This window comes from Amphiprion ocellaris, chromosome 5 (genome assembly GCF_022539595.1).
Source record: "Amphiprion ocellaris isolate individual 3 ecotype Okinawa chromosome 5, ASM2253959v1, whole genome shotgun sequence".
Classification (NCBI taxonomy): domain Eukaryota; kingdom Metazoa; phylum Chordata; class Actinopteri; family Pomacentridae; genus Amphiprion; species Amphiprion ocellaris.
Window position 1 is genome coordinate 30,951,955 of NC_072770.1, and position 17,099 is coordinate 30,969,053.

A 17,099-nucleotide genomic window follows, 5' to 3' on the forward strand; every position below is an offset into this window, starting at 1 on the left:
ATGCAAGCCTGACTTTATCGCATCACAAGGAAACAGTCATATTCTACTCTGCAACCTCCACAAATGTGATGTGAAAACTTGAAGCCTGCAGCGCACGGACACTGAAGACCATGTTTCAGGTAAGTATAAAACTTGAAGAAATACAGTATTTGTTTATACATAATTTCAGTATTATGCTGTGTTGAAGAGGGAGAGGATGTAATGACATAATCGAACTTGTGACTGGAAAAAAAAAGGTAATCCTTAACAGCAAAGTACTTTATGTGGCTCATAATGTCTAGTTTTTGTAGTATTAGAGTTAGGTAATTGGGAAAAAAGTACTAGTGCTCAGTGCATTAAATGGCTGCATGTGATTAATTTTAAATGTATTTGCTGCATAGCACTTTGCAAGTGTATTGTAGGGCTTATTTTTTCTTATAACAGTGCATCACACATACTTACGTTCATTTTGTGCTACATGCTTATTTGAAAGGTATACACTACCAGTCAAAAGTTTAAGAACACCCCATTTTTTCCAGTTAATGGAAGTCATGCATGTTAATGTCTCATTGTACTCTGAAATTAAAGCATAGAACAAATGAATTTTAAAAAAAAAATCTATTTGGAAACCAAAATGTATTCTAAATTTTTGACTCATCAAAGTAGCCACCTTTAGCAGATACAACAGCTGAACACACTAGTGGAATTCTTTCCATGGTGGGAATCAAATATTCTTTAGAAAGTACTTCCCAACTCTGTTGCAGAAGTTCCCATAAATGTGTGCCACTTGCAGGTTGCTTTGCTTTCACTCTTCTGTCCAGTTTATCCCAAACCAGCTCCATGGGGTTTAAGTCTGAAGACTGTGCTGCCACTTCATGTTTTGAAGCTTCCCATCTTGTTCTTTCTTCCTAAGGTAGTTCTGGCATAGCTTGGACTGATGTTTTGGGTCATTATCTTGCTGTAGGATGAACCCCTGACCAACTGTTCTCATACCAGAGGGTTCTGCATGGTGCTGCAGAATGCTGTGGTAGCCGTTTAGGTTCAGGTTATCTCTCACTCTGTACAAGTCACCGACCCTGGATCCAGTAAAACGGCCCCAGACCATCACACTTCTTCCTCCATGTTTGACAGTTGATGTCACACACTGAGGAACCATCATTTCTCCCACTCGACAGTGTACAAGAATCCTGCGTGATGAACCAAAGATTTCAAATTTAGATTCATCAGTCCGTAATACCTTCTTCCAGTCTTCATTAATCCACTGGCAGTCTTTCATGACTCAGGCAAGCCTCTTTTACTCATTTGGACGTCTTAGCAATGGCTTTCTTGCTGCAACTCAACCTGTCAAACCTGCAGCTGCAAGTCTTCACAGTTGAAACTGAGGCTTGCGCTTGAAGCTGTTGTCCTGTGAGCCGCCTATCACCAAGCTGTTGACTCTCAGAAACTTGTCTTATGGTTCTGTTGTGGCTTTGGGTTTTCCAGACCTCTTCCTGTCAGAGTCACTCTTTTTCTGAGTGCCTTTTGATGGTGAAGAAAACTGACACCTGACACCCTGACTTTCTTCACAGTTGCTCTGTAGGAAAAACCTACATCTTTAAGAGTTATCATGATCTGTCTCTCTTCTATGAATTGCCTTTTCCTTGCCATTTTTTTTTATAACAACACACTACTTTCTGCACCACAGTAGTGTTCAACTATTGCTCTGGAGAGTATGGAGCCACGGTATGTTCCAACACTACTTTTATGCAGACAGAGGGGGTTGGAAGTAATCAAGACAAGTTGGGACACCTGTAGAATTTGTAGCACTAATTTTCAAGGTTTGATCAATCTCCATTGCTGCAGAACAGCTTTAAGTTGTAAACCCGTTTCTTGTTCCCTGAAAAATCTCCTTAGTTGTTTTCTTTGCTTGATTCAGGCCAACAATTTGACCATTCTGAGACAGATTAACATCCTTTCCATGACCAAAGGTAGGTCTTTCAACATGGTTGTTTAAGAAATGAGAAGCTCCTCAGTGCATCAGCTAGGGTTAAATAAGTTGTTGCAGCTGAAACATATTCATCACTGCAGTAATTATTCAATGGAAGAGTCTTACCTAGTTGCTTAGTTAAATCCAGGTGGCAACTTTTTTTTTGACCAGCCAGTGTGTAATTCTGAAATGCACATTCATTTTCAGTTTTGGTTAATTTTACCTCTTTTTTTTTAACCTCTGACAGTTCAGCATTTACCTTTGTACCATTGCAAGCTATTTATTGCACAAGAACTACTTGAATTTCAATTTTTAAAAATGGTAAAATTGGGGCATTCTTAAACTTGATAGTTGTTAAGAAGTACAACAATTGATGTTGTGGAGTTGAAGTACAAACTGGCATTAATGAGATATAAGTAGGCCACCTTTAAATTAGACTGTTGTAAAGTACTTGAGTTAACATCGTTAGTTCTATTTGACTGAATAGATTAGTGGGAATATTTAAATTTTTACAAGTTAAGATCAACTAGATTCAAAGTGATGCTTGTCCTTTGTCAGACTCTGTGGTGATGTTAAGATTTATCCAAAAGGGGGCAGCAGAGGCGTCCTTATCACCCTGTGTGATTTTATAACTGGTTGTAGTGTCAAAAAAAAAAAAAAAAAAAAACAACGCAGAAAGGGCTGTCTGCCTGCTTCCCATTAAATGTAAGTTACACCATAAATAATCCAATTATTGTGGGTAAAGATTTAAATAAACAGCATCCAGCTGACATGTTTTGCTGTTAGTTGATCTTTCTGCGCACGCGTTAAAATAACTGCTGGTTTACAAAGAATCTGCATCAACAGGAACCACAAAAGCACAGATTTTCATTGGGCTCTTGTTATTTATTGTAAAAATATTGTCTTTGCAAAAAAGCAAAATTACTAATATTCAAGTAGCTTTTTTTCCTTGCTTTTTAAAAGAGCCATATGGGCTAATATTGACTGTATGTGACCGCATAACATCGAGTAAAGATATTTTTAACACCGATAGCATGAAGAATATACGAATTTACAGTTGCTGAATGTTTTTTTTCCCCATGGGTTTATCTGAACATTTGCCTCTGAAATATCTGCAAATATATTTTACATTGTAGTAAGAGTAAGATATTTTTCTAGTGATAAGAGATGCTTGTTATTCAAATAAATTTGCGGATTTTATTACATTTTTTTTCCATTAACGAACATATTTTTTCAAGTCACACAAAACAATTCATACAGCTGGTCTTTTGCAATCAGGGCCTCAAGGCTTTATTGGAATTAAATCAATCTTTTAATAAATATCAAAGCTTCAGTGGAAGGTGTTTCCATAGCTGAATTGTTTCTTATTGTTTGAAATTGTTGGATGAGGCTTCTGTTCTATTTTGCAGGTGTAGATCAGAAAGGTGTATGGTTATTTTCTCAGAACAAGATATGTAAGCTATTCTCCACCACATAGCAAAGACACTTTGATCTGTTCATTAGTTTAAGATAAAGTTTTGTGGAGATCAGATAACAGGAGCCATTTTAGGCCTTAAAAAGCTTCAGTGGCTTTTGAAAGCAGATTCTTTTGGTCAGCCTGAGGCGATGTGGCTTTGGGGGTGGAATTACCTCATCTTAAAATTTCCCCACGTCTTTTTTTCACCTTTTCTTAAACTTTAGCCTCGATGACATTGTTTCTTTTATTATTAATATTATTATTATTCAACAACAGCAGATAATTATGAGATTAGGTTAAATCTCAGCTATAGCTCTAATCCCGTGAGTCTAAAATAAACAAACAATATTTTAAAAATGTTTTCCCACTAATTTCTGCGCTCATTTGCTTTCGCCTCATGCCATTTAAAGCGTGTTGCTTTTTATAGCGCAGAATAATGATAGTTTTCAAGGAGCTGCGGGAATTGTTCGGATTTGTCCCACTCAGGTGTATGCCACAGGACGGCGCATGCGCACCGCGGAGCCATCAGGTGAAGTCAGCAACGTAAAACTCTGATGATTTCACTCATTCGCTGCCTCTCAGTGGGATTGCTGCGACCGGAGCCTTTGCAGATGTCTGTGCTGGAGAGGATAGACTGGAGGGTGAGTTCTCTCCTGTGTTTTCTTCTCTTACAGCTGATTTAATTTAACCAAAAAAAAAAAAAAAAAAAAGGCTCCGCTTTTGCTGCGGAGCCTATATTTGTTTTATTACTTTTCCACCGTAATCACCTGTTTGTAATCGCGCAGCGCCGTGTGCGCTTTTGAAATAACCCGTGATTAATGTGAAGGAGGCCAGTAAGGCTTTATTCTCTCTGAAACTTCCAGTAATTTGCTCTGAGGCTAAGGCTGGATTTACAAACCGTGATGCTGTTTATGGTCGAAACTGAAATAGACGTTGAAATAGGTTGGCTTTCATTAATACAACAGGCGCGTATTTAGTTTTTCCCCCTCTCTTTTATGATACCTACAAACAGTAGGATGTAATTTATTTTATTTGATATGATAGAAATATAACAGAAGACACTGATTACCCGCTGATCAACATAAACATATCTAATATACGTGATTGTTACACATCATCATTACCATCTATTACCTGAATATTAGTGGGATCTTTATAGGAGCTGCGTTGTGTTTATTGGTCGTCAATAAAAACCATATAGGAGAAAATAAGCCCATGACTATTGAGCTATTTCTTTATTTATTTTTTTTTGCAGAACCAGTTGATAAATCTCTAAACAGACCTCTCCCACTGACTTGTGTGTCGTTTTTAATTTGTCCGGGCACGGATCCGTTTAATCTTTACACCTGACATCAGTTAAGTCGAGTTGTCACAGGAGCGGACTGTCATTAAAATGACAAGCTGAGCATCAGGATTGTTGAAAACATTACCGTCTGGCCAAGCGTGACTAACTCTCTTGAGGCCTGCCTGATCTGTGCCTGCTCCGACGTAGAGGAACGTTTAATCAGCGCCTGTTTCACTTCTGATCCGCATCACAACAAGCCGAGGACCAACACGCAAAATAAGAGAGATAATCCTCAGTTGCCCACGTCCTGTTGTTCCCATGCACAGCAGATCACCACAGCTTGGGTGGACGGACGCCACAGGGTGTTCTCCTGGAGGACAAAAGTCTGTCCGGGAAGCTCACGGAGTCAAATCTGACATTTATTTCTCCATAAAACCAAGCAGTAAAGTAACACCAAAAAACAGCCCAGTGATAATTGAGGAAGGGTGTATTTTACAATAGAGTTACTGATCAGACAAAAGCGATAGACCATTTAGAAAAAGCAAGAATTAAAAAATAAAAAACGTTTGTGGTATTTTTTTGGGATTAGACGAATATGAAACCTTCAAATTGTAAATGAAGTTGAGAAAGGCCTGTTTTGTCGAGATCCTTTGAGCTTTGGAGGTTTTTGAGAAAATGACGCTGCTAAGCCTCCGGGCTTATTGCGGTTTGAAACGAGCTCTCAACCACCACTGTGAAAAGACAACATCAAAATGTCACGGGCCTGTCTGAATCTCTATTATTCTGTTGAGGCATTCAAACCGGAGACATGCATTATGCTGATGAAAAAATAAAACAAAAAGATTTTCAGATTAAAACCAAACAAAAACAGCACAAAACAAAAAAATAAAGTCAGTTGGAGTTTGTACGTATGGTAAGTGTAAAGATTTAATTAAGAGGCATACATAAAGGGACGCACAGTAAATAGATTTTTATTCTTCTGTACTGTAATTGCAAATACTATCACTACAATTAGCAGTAACATCGCTATTAACAACAATAACAATGATAATAATAAATAATAGCAGTAATAATAATTTAAATCAATGATTACAATAAATGTAAATACATATTTTTAACAATACTAAATAAATGTGAAATGCGCGTTATAACCAAATCATAGCATCAGTAAGAAAATAACAGTTTTGCTTTTTTTTATTTTAAAAAAAAGTATAAAATAGGAAGGGTTTTAATCTCTTGCAATGCAGTATTGTTTTCTATGTAATTGCTATTTTTTTTAAAAAAATTTTTGCAGAACTCGTCGAACCGAGCAATGTGATTGGTCGAGCCATTAAACTGTGCGTCAAAGCTCACCGTAACCTCTAGCAACCCATCAATGTGACACTATCAAACCACATCCTGTTGGTTCTGACACAGACTCTCATGAAATTATAGGCTACACAAGACCAGACAGTACACTGTCGCTGCTTAAGGCCTCACAGGATACTCAGCAAGGAGTTAATATCATTAAATGGAATTAATTGTAATAATTCCACATCGATATAACCACCAGTCTCACTATAAATAAAGCACAGCCTCAATGCTGGAGCAGAGCAGTGTCCGAGGAAATGAAAGGCGCTGTGGTCAGGCCGCCCAGTGGGGACTGGAGGAGATAAAAACAAACACAGTAAAACAAATTAGTGGGTGGTGAAAGACTTCACTCACTGCGAGACACGAAAAGTGCAGCTACGGAGAAGTTCATGGGATTTAATGTGACACACCGCGCTCATAAGCAGACGCTGTAGAGACGGACCGAAGTTTGATTGGCCCATCGTCCCGCCAATCAGCAATATGTTCACGTTCCTCTGCCGCTGACGTCACTGGCAGGGCGCCGCCCCCCGTGCAGTTAAAGCCGCTCCTGGTGTTTGTCGCCGGGAAAAAACTGAACATCGCACTTTTGTCCATAAGAGGGAGTCAAGTTTCTTATGCGCCGGTTTCTCCCACTTTCACAACAGAGCTCCACTGACCGGAGAGGGGGAATATTGCTTGACAACGATTATTTTTTTCTCCCGTCGTGGCTGTTGGAAACTCATATCTGCGGTCGGATAGTCGGTGTGTCGGTCAGTTCGCCCTTCAGCCTCCAACCCGCAACTTTGCCTCTTCGCTGCAGCTGAAGAACGAGCGGGTTCATGATCACCAGGAAGCTCCTCATTTTTTGGGATTAACTCGCAGGCGACGATATATAGATATATATTTTTTTCTTTTACTCATTTTTTGTTTGTTTTCTTGCAACGGAGAGACTTTTTCTCGGTGAAAATGTTGTGGAAATTAGCCGACAACGTGAAATATGAGGATGACTGTGAGGTGAGTATCGACAGGGAAAAGCTGCAGAAAGTGGCATCGAAGGGAAAAAAAGTTTTGTGGGTTGATTTTTATCCGCTGCTAAGGCTGATGATAAAATAAAGGGGGATAAAGGGGGGAAAAACTGCTGCAAAAAGTACAAATTTGGAAAAGAGAAAAGTTTAAAGTAGAGACACAACTGCTGAAAACAAAACGCAGTTTTTCTGAAAAATATAGCCAAGTACAATAATACTAATAATAACAGTAATGATAATAATAAGAATATTCGCTCAATAATAAAAGAAATATTTGAAAAAATAAAATAAAGAAAAAATAGCATAATTAATTATTATTTGGGTCATTGTTGAGTATGTTTTCACAAACCACAATATTAAAAATAAATCCTAAATTATCTGTCTACAGTGGCTTTCCTCTAATCCATCATTTTCAGTGGACATGATGACAGAGAATACCTGACACTTAATTCCCTTTGGGTGACAAATGTCACCACCAGCTGCCATCTTGCTGGCATCTCTCTCAGCCGCCTTGTCTCTTCCGTCCTCCAGGAAAGGCACGATGGAAGCAGCAACGGGAACCCCCGGCTGCCTCACCTGCCGGCGGTCAGTCAGCACCTCTACAGCCCGTCTCCCTCCCTCTCACACTCGGCCAGTTCGGACTTCCAGCCCCCGTACTTTCCTCCTCCCTACCAGCCCATCTCCTACCCGCAGTCCAGCGACCCCTACTCCCACCTCGGCGACCCCTTCAACATCAACTCCATACACCAGTCGCCGTCGTCGAACCAGCAGCAGCCGTGGCCCGGCCGCCAGGGCCAGGAGGGGCTCGGCGCGCACAGGAGCGGCCTGGCGAGTCAGATCCTGGGCCTGGAGGGAGGCTCGTCCGGGGTGAGGAGGGAAGGGTTCCGCCGGCCGGAGCTCCTGCCGCCCCACACGCACAGCCTGGAGTCGTCGGTTCTGGGTGATAATATGGGGATGCACGACATGGGCCACGGACTGGAGGATGTTCAAGTAAGTGGATTTAATGGATAGAATCGTTTGGAATTAAGCCTCAAAAGGGAAAGCTGTGTAGAAAGTCACAAAGTAACTGTGTGTGTGTGTGTGTGTGTGTGTGTGTGTGTGTGTGTGGATGCACAAATAGGCAGAGAATTGCACAAGTCAAATAATTTTTATGCCATTTTGAGAGGCCATACAATCCTGCAAAATAGTAGAGTTTACTGAATATTATCAAGGGAAATCAATAATACATATGAAGTTAAATATAACTGGTTAATCAACTAATTAAAGGTCACTACGTGAATAAATGCTGCAATTGGAAATGCAGTTCAAGTATCTATCTATCTATCTATCTATCTATCTATCTATCTATCTATCTATCTATCTATCTATCTATCTATCTATCTATCTATCTATCTATCTATCTATCTATCTATCTATACTATATATATATACACACACACACACACACACACATATATACACATACACAATAATATTTTGTCAGTTGTTTTTTATTAGAGAATGACAGAAGAGAGAAAGACAATTTTTAACAGATGTATATTTTGTGCTGCATCACAAATTGCAACGTCTTTAATCATCTTAGTAAATATGTTTGCTTACTGCTACTTCTTTTCTTTTTTATCAGCATGTAGATGACCACAGTATTATTATGGCAGATCAGACAGTCATCAAAAAAGGTGAGTTTTGTTTTACTATGTTATAACTAACTGTTAAAAAATAAATTAAAAGAAAGGAGGAAAAAACAAAGCAGCACTTCTTTTTGAAAATGCTGCCTGGGGTACATGTACAATTAAATATGCAGTAATTACTGACAAGGGCTGGAAGTTTACCGTAAGGACGGTATTTTTTTCACTCTCGACATACTTGTGAAATGTCATGCTTCTATAATGGCATGTCAGGGCACTCAGTGTGAGAGTACAGCAAAGGAGGAGTCTTCTGTTTGTACTCACACTGCATACACTCATAATCCTCGTAGCCATGAGATGCACTTATCTAAGCTCGGCCTGATCCTCGGCCCATTCTGTCGGTGAAGGTGCTTGAATGGATGCCCAGTGGGAAAGAACTGATCCCTTTCAAATTCGGCAGGCTCTAACTGACATGACACGAAAATTGAGCAATCTCACAACCTCAGTGTTGACTGTGAGAGAAGAGGAAAGCTTCGGATCACCTTTAGGCTGGTTAAGCTCGCAATTGCAGCTCTTTTCTGTTCGCGTTAAAAGGAAATTACGAGTTGATTTTTCAAGCCGTGTTTGGCTCTGCAGAACCAGCTTTTGGTGGGGTGTGGCATTAGGCTCGCATGTGAAGGGCAGTTTAGTAATTTGTTGAGACATGACCTGTTTTGAGGGAGAAACTTATTCGTGCTGTTTTGTCATCAGGGCTTCATTACACAGACTTAAAGTGCAAGATTAGCCTGAGCAACGCTATGTTACCGCTTAGCTCTGCACATTTATTGGAAATATAGATAGACAGTGAGGCAGATACATAGATAAAAACCTATTAAAACACTGTGCAATGTGTTCAAAATAGGCTTGATTCTAAAGTGTAAACTTCATGCATTAGCTTCTTGTAGACATGCCTGTTAAACATCATTGTCCACCACCTTGATTATAAATATGTTGTCAATTTCATGACATTTTTACAGTGAATACAGTGTTGTGTGAAAGCCTGCTAGAAAAAAAAGTGTGACGCTGTTACGATGTATAATTACAAGCAAAAGAAGCCACTCGTGCAGCACAATAAACCAACCAGTCTGCATTTGTTACGGAAATCTGTGATGGCTCATTATATTGTTCCCATGCTCAAGGGCACGCTATGGGCGATCTAGGTTTTCCACTTGTAAACAATGGCTTGTCATTCCCAGCCATGTGCCCCAGAGGAGAATTAAAGCACTCATGTTACTCTGTGATTTCTGTCTCAGTATTAGGACTACGAGGTGGCAGGAACCTTGATCGCTTACAGAGGACTTATTATCAGGGGGGCATTCTTGCGGGTGAGGATGAAGATAGCTATGTTTTTGTATTGTAGTGTGCTGTGCTGTTTTTGTTTGTCTGATGACTGTCAGTGCTTTTGTGGTGGAGTAAACAAATATAACTGTGATCTAAGTTTCATCCCATCTTTGGTGCATCTACAAAAAAAAAAACAAAAACACCACACTGTCTAGATCACCTAGAGTCTGCGAGACCGAATCATTTAGTGTCGAGGTGTATCTGTGGCTAGAAGATGAGAGGCAGTCTGTATGTGCGTACCTGTTTGTGGATGGTGTTTGGCATGAGGGCATCAAAAGGCCTGAGTAGTTTTTTGTATACTTTCGTCCAGCAGACACTGGTTTCCTCAGTGTGCAGAGCAAGAAAACACAGATTCTCTGTTGCGCAGAAAGGATTCTGAAGATTAGACCTTCTGTACAAACACAGGAAAAAAGTGCACATATAAGCAAATGCTATTGCCCAGCCACAATCAGTTTTGTCTCTTCTTAGCTTTTTAGCTTCACAATGATTTTTTTTTTCCCCCCTCCTCACTCTCCAGGTCCTGTCACTCTACCTAAAGGCAACGCACTGGGTCTTCCCTTCCAGAAAGAGTCCCTGCTGGGCATGGTATCGAATCCCACAGAGGTGTTTTGCTCCGTACCAGGCCGCCTTTCCTTGCTGAGCTCCACGTCCAAGTACAAGGTTACCGTGGCAGAAGTCCAGAGACGTTTGTCGCCCCCAGAGTGCCTCAACGCATCACTTCTGGGAGGCGTTTTACGCAGGTCAGAGCTCAAACTGATTCAACTTGACAGCTGGGCAGGATTTTATGGTCTTTTCCCACTTCCCTGTGATTTACACAAGTCTTAACATAACACAGGAATACAGTACCACTCAACACAGAAACTGCGAGAAACTAAGCCAAACGAAATTTGTTTTATCAATAATTCTGTCATCTGAAAGCTGTTGGTGAGCTTCTCTGATTTTCTCTGATGTAAATTATCATCAAGCTGTAGAGTTGCAGCTCTAGTGTAGATTAAAGCTCAGCAGCCCATGGGAAAGACTTTTTTAACAGCACAGCTTGGCTCAGTCTCTCTGGCTCATCATTTTTTTTTTTTTACACTTTTTTTTTTGTGCAAGGTTTGTGACATTCTTTGTGTGGTCTGCAAGTTTGGTCCGGTGTTTCCTTTGGGGATAGGTTACATCAACGCGGTACCAATCCAAAGGCTCTGTGGGTGTGTTTTTTTGTGCGTATGTATGTGTTTGTCAGAGTTTGCGTAGGTTTATCTGTGTCAGAGCGGTTGACCTCATGGCACATATGTTAGTGTGGCAGTCTGCTGAGGGACTGTGAGGTTGTAGTATACGCACTCAGCACCCCTGACCCAAGCATTTTGTACTTGGACTGCATGTTTGCCACTTCGCATGTGCCTGCGTTAATGCTGACATGCACACATGCACCCGCACACACACACACACACACACACACACACACACACACAATCACAGTGGTTTTTAAGTAGGTCATATAGCAATAGGAGGGGGGATTGTTAGTACAGGGACAAGGGGGGAGATGGGGAAGACGGGATGGCGAGGGCGGGGGGCACTCGTACACACATGCCTCCCTAAAGATGCGGAGAGGGAGAAGCTCGCTTGCCAGTCATGCAGAAAACTGAATCGGCCGTGGCAAGCGGGGAGTTTAAGAGCTTTCTGCAAATGCATTTCTAGCGATCTCTCTGCTGAGTGGAAGCATCAATTGTTTCAATGATTTTTGGGTCAGAAGAGGCTGCTTGTGTGTCATTTGTTTGCTATCATAAGAGTCAGATTTCCCTTAACGTATGGTTTAAACGCTCTTAAGGTGATGGGTAAATAGCAAATTGAATTCTTCACACTTAGTTATTGCTTTTTTAACTTCAGGCGCTTCTTATTCACCCATTCACACAGACTCTCAAAGACCAGTGTAGAGTGATGAAATATCATGACCTTGTAAAAGCCATATTAAAATCTGAATCCTCCATTAAGATTTTTTTTTTTTTTTTACAAACTTCAACACTGCGTGTGAGCAATCTGTGACTGCCTTCATGGTTGTGGACTCGCTTCATATTTTTGTTCTTCTCCCACAGAGCCAAGTCGAAAAATGGAGGTCGTTCTCTGAGAGAAAAGTTGGATAAAATTGGGCTGAACCTGCCAGCAGGAAGGAGGAAGGCAGCCAACGTAACTCTACTTACCTCACTCGTAGAAGGTATGACATGTCACTCAGTAGCGCGTAGCACCTTCTCAAGTATAATTGCTGTTTGCACTGACTGGAATGTCGCTCTAATAGTGCGAGAATGTGGGAATGTTAGTTTCATCCTCATAGAATGTGTGTTTTAAAGTACAGTACATTGTCTTAAGCCGTTCTCCAAACCCCACTCCTTTTGTAATTATTGTACGACACAAAGACAACGTGGAAGTTTTTCTTTTCTTGTGTTGTCAGTACTGCATTAGCTGCCTTATTGTTCCTGCGGTGATTCTGTCTGCTCAGCTGGAATCAGTGACTGAACCAGTGTGTGAAGGACTTGATATAATAATCTCCAACTCAATATTTGATGTGTTGAGATTAGCAACTGCCTGTATAATGTTAATAGAGGAACAGGTTACTTCAGAGCGAGCGAGTGTGCAATTATGTTAGCACAAACACACCTACAGCGCAACAAGGTACATACAGCAGAGCTTCAAGTTCTATGTCCTCAGATGAATTGTTCTGTTAAATCTCTGCGTGTTGCTAAATAGCCACAGCACTTTACACACCTCATTTTAGAGATCTTCACTCTGCATCGTAGCTAAAACGACACCTTCACACTTCAACACTCTTACCTTAGCCAGACAGTGACGCCCCATCACGATCTCAGTATCACTTTAATCACACCCACCGGCCGCCGGCTGAAGTCGAATATTTTCTCCCTCTTTTGCTCCCTGCACGCCTAATTTTTATAAATGGGCTGATGATTCTGTGCAGGAGAATGGCTGGAGGCTTGTGTTATTTAGAGACCTTCAAAGCTGAATTAAGCCTTGTTATCTTGTGTTCAGCTCGCCAGGAGGGCCCGCTGACCTTAAAGCTTGTGCTTCTGAATAGCTCGCCTGCATCCTGAAGTGATGTGCGTGTCTATCAATAAGCGGTGCGGCTGGCGCCTTCAGCACCCTCTGCTAGCATTTATCCACATAAGCCCATTATGACCATGCAAGTCAAACCAGCCTCAAGATGGAAATATATTCATCTCACTAGCTTTTCTTCCCTCCAGCTAGAAGACTGAGCACAGCTGATTATTCTGTTGTTCAGCTGCTTCACTTCCTGCGCCTTGATGCTTGTGTATCTCAGGTCCAAAACGGGGCATTTTTTTCCCCCCATCTTTTCCTAATGTGTCAAAGGACATGCTGTGATCATATCCGTGTAGATAAGAATTTTATTCATTCATGAATGGACACTCTAGGTTTGAGAAACTGCAGCGTTGTCTTGGATTTTCAGAAGACTTGATTGTTTTTTTTCTCTTATTGATTCCTTTTCTCTTAGGTGAAGCAGTTCATTTAGCAAGAGACTTTGGTTATGTGTGTGAGACCGAGTTCCCTGCAAAGGCAATCGCTGAATACCTGGGTAGACCGCATGTAGAGCGCAACGAGGTTAACTCTCGCAAAAACATGCTCCTTGCTGCCAAGTAAGTGTCTCTTCACTATGATTTGCATGGAGTGTATTTATACACCTCTGGCAAAGTAGGATGGAGCAAGCTGACATGTAGACCTTTTTCAAAAGCCGGTTTTGTGGTGTTTTCTGATTTCCCCACTTACCTGCAGTGTTGATAATGGGATTTGCTCTCAGGCCTCAGTAAATCAGCTTCTTTCCTCATTCTGGTTTCTACCTTTAGACAAATCTGCAAAGAGTTCACAGACCTGCTCACTCAGGACCGTTCACCTTTGGGAAACTCTAGACCTGCACCCATCTTGGAGCCTGGAATCCAAGGCTGCTTGACTCACTTCAGCCTCATCACTCACGGCTTCGGCTCGCCGGCCATCTGCGCCGCCATGACCTCGCTTCAGAACTACCTGAACGAGGCGCTCAAACAAGTGGACAAGATGTACCTGAGCTCTGGTAGCGACACCCAGGGATCCTCAGACAGTGGGAGCAAATCGGCCGACAAAATGGACAAGCACAGGAAATGAGAGCTCAAAGGAGAATCCCTATGAACTTCAGAACCCCTAAGTCCCTCAGTCTAGCCACCCTGTCTGCCCTTTTTTTGGACTTTAAAAAAAATCAATATCTAGTATTGTCATTTTGAGAGCTGAATTTGTGTGTGAGTGTATACGCGTGCTTGCTATGTAAATTTATATTTTTGAGAAGTTGGGGATTTTTGACAGCTCGTCACAGATCACCGCACGTCCGTCAGTGTTGGCACCAGTGGTGAATGCTGTGGACTGGTCTTAATGGGAGCCCACTCTGTGAATGAGTAGCACACCATATTTTGCGAACCACTATGCAATGCCAATGGGCTGACGCTACAACCATAGGACCTGTACTTTGTTGTCAAGAAGAGGAAAAAAAAAAACAACAAAGTGCATTCTGTGTTTTTTTTTTTCCTCCCTAGAGGACATCATTTCAAGATGAGTTGCTGTGGCTGTGAATTCTTCTCAGCTTTCCCCCTCCTGTTCTGTCTGGAGGCAAATCCACTGATTTCCTGTGTCTCAATGGACTTGCAAAGGACATTTTTTATGTGTGTGTGTGTGTGAGAGAGAGAGAAAAGAAAATCCACTTCATTTTCTTGACTTTTTTTTGTGCTTGATTTGTACAACAACTTCAACACGGCTCCAGTGTTATTGTGCTTTGTTCGTGGGAGATGATTTGAATCTTGTCGGCCTGGACGAGAGAAGAACGATTTGCTGGTTTGTCAGTTTGTGCTCGGTCAGAAACCAGAGACTTCAAAGTTGCTCTGATAGAAACCTCTTCAGTGTTCACGTGGATTACAGGCATAGCCGCGCTTCCACTGTTGCTTTGTCTTTTAAACATGGCAGTGAGAATAGAACATTTCCTTAGTATTTAAAAACCAGAAGTTAACATCAACCAACCAACAAGCTCAGTCCTGCCAGAGTGTGTGTGTTGTGAGAATGTGTGTAAATGTACATATTTTTTTCTTTAAAAAAATGTTTTTAATTAGACATTAAATTCCAAACATAGAATTTTATCCAGTGTCTTGTCCTGGATGTAAATATTTTCTAATTTATGTTGTAATTTAATGGGTTTGTGTAAATAATGGTATCATTCTGGTGTATGGTTTAACTTTTTATGATGACGTGTTCAACTTTTATAAATGGGTTAGTTTTTTATCGAGTAGAGGTTAGGAAGTGGGCATGATATACATTTTTTTGAAAATATGTTAAAAAAAAAAAAAAAAACTGTTTTAAAGTTTCAGGAAAAATAAAAAAAAATAAAATGAAAGCCTCAAGCCTGATCCAGTGAGTCAGTGATGTTACCTCGAGCGCACAAACACACACATGCACATCTTTTTAATGTTAATGGATAGCACCGTTGTTCTGTAGCCTCTTTTTATAGCAATATTTTACAGATGACGGTTAAGTCATGTGTCGGAAAATTTTCCTATTAATAAACGGCAAAGAAAAATCCCCCTACTAAACTAATGGGAACAGTAGCCATCATTATCTGCTCTTTCTTAGCTTCACAAATAGGCTGTGTGGCTCAGCGAAGGCACAGACCTCAAAAGTACATCATGTGATGAACAAGGACTTGCAGCTGAGAGCAGACAAACACCTTGTCTATGTTTAAACTTAGAAAACTATTGACACATTGTGAATAGTTCGTACCGAGCCCATCACTTAACAATCCAATCCTCCTGTGCTCGCTGCATATTTCCTTTCTGCTTCCTGTCTTTGGAACAGGTGTGTCAGTCTGCTTTTTGTTTCAAAGCGAATTTCATGTGTGGAAATGTGCCGCTGCAAGTTCCTCACTGCAGATAACAATTCTTTTGAAGTCTGTGAGAAAATAAAAAGAAAAAAAAGAAGCGATGCACAACTGTAGATGGGATTCACATGTGGCGCAAGGCTGCTTAATCATCACTTGCCCAGCCAGTCCTCGCTGATTCATGTGGTCTGTCTGTTTATGTGTTTCAGGAGCTCATTACTAAGTGTCTGAGCCAGAGCAACGCCAAACCAGAGCTGACTCAAACGCGTTTCTGTGTTCACATCGGACATATAGTTGTATTTACCTACAGCAGTGTAATCCACGACAACATACAGCATCAACGTTTCTCTTCATGTGTTCTAGATTAGCCTTAGACCCTGCTTTGGGGGTCAGTAGGTGAAACCAACATTTCACACAGCTACAGGTTAGAAAAGGCATCAGCAGTAGCGGCAGTGGCAGCGGCAGATACCTAGCAGTTAAACAAGTATCAGCCTCTCCCCTCAGAACCTGTTTAACGAGACCTGTCAACCCAGTGGCTCACTGCCCTCACAGCGGTTGACTTTATCTGCCTACAGTTATTCGTGTTAGCTTGTACGCTTGGCCCTGAAAGAGCAGATAATAGGAGGAGGAGAACGTATGAGTGAAGGTTGGTGGAAGGAATCTGAAGATTTTTTTTTTTAGTACCTTTGATGAGCAGCTGAACTTGGCTGAGGAAACGCCTCCCCATGTCTGACAATCTGATTGAAGGTTATTTACCCTGCTCCTTCTTTTTGCTGTTTTCTCTTCGTGCTGTCAGCCTGTCACATCACGGGGCTTTTGTTTTTGGCAGTCATGAGTTATTAAACACACACTTTCTTCAAACCCTCTTGTCAGCGGAGCAGCTTCTCCCTGAGCAGATTCAAAGCAGAGGTGTCCTATCAAAAATCAGATACACCTGATGTTACGAGCCCATGTACACATCGTTATCCTGCCAACAGAAAAAGTAAAAAAGTTTTGAATCAGACCACAGTGCACCTGCTTACTAAGCGTCTTTCTTTATTGAGTGTTTTCCAAAACACAGGCAACATGGTAACTGGTCAAACATTTTCCTCCCAACTGTGAGGCAGTGTGAGTAATTCACCTATGACACACCTAATATATCTGGGAAAAGGAGGCAAG

General features: G+C 41.1%; 1 protein-coding gene across 4 annotated transcripts; it reads left to right on the plus strand.

The window, feature by feature from the left end:
* The first annotated feature begins 3,885 nt into the window (after positions 1–3,885).
* Positions 3,886–15,474, plus strand: tfap2c (transcription factor AP-2 gamma (activating enhancer binding protein 2 gamma)). Of its 4 annotated transcripts, none has more exons than XM_035953483.2 (8): positions 3,886–4,042; positions 7,572–8,030; positions 8,665–8,716; positions 9,958–10,029; positions 10,563–10,785; positions 12,121–12,239; positions 13,548–13,689; positions 13,897–15,474. In XM_035953483.2, the coding sequence occupies exons 1-8, from the start codon at positions 3,956–3,958 to the stop codon at positions 14,189–14,191; spliced, it is 1,449 nt and encodes a 482-aa protein (XP_035809376.2). In that variant the 5' UTR covers positions 3,886–3,955; the 3' UTR covers positions 14,192–15,474. The 4 variants fall into 4 exon arrangements, with proteins under 4 accessions (XP_035809376.2, XP_035809378.2, XP_035809377.2 ...); XM_035953484.2 differs by lacking the exon at positions 3,886–4,042 and adding an exon at positions 6,206–7,029; XM_035953485.2 differs by lacking the exon at positions 9,958–10,029 and having other exon boundaries at positions 3,888–4,042.
* Positions 15,475–17,099: the final 1,625 nt, after the last annotated feature.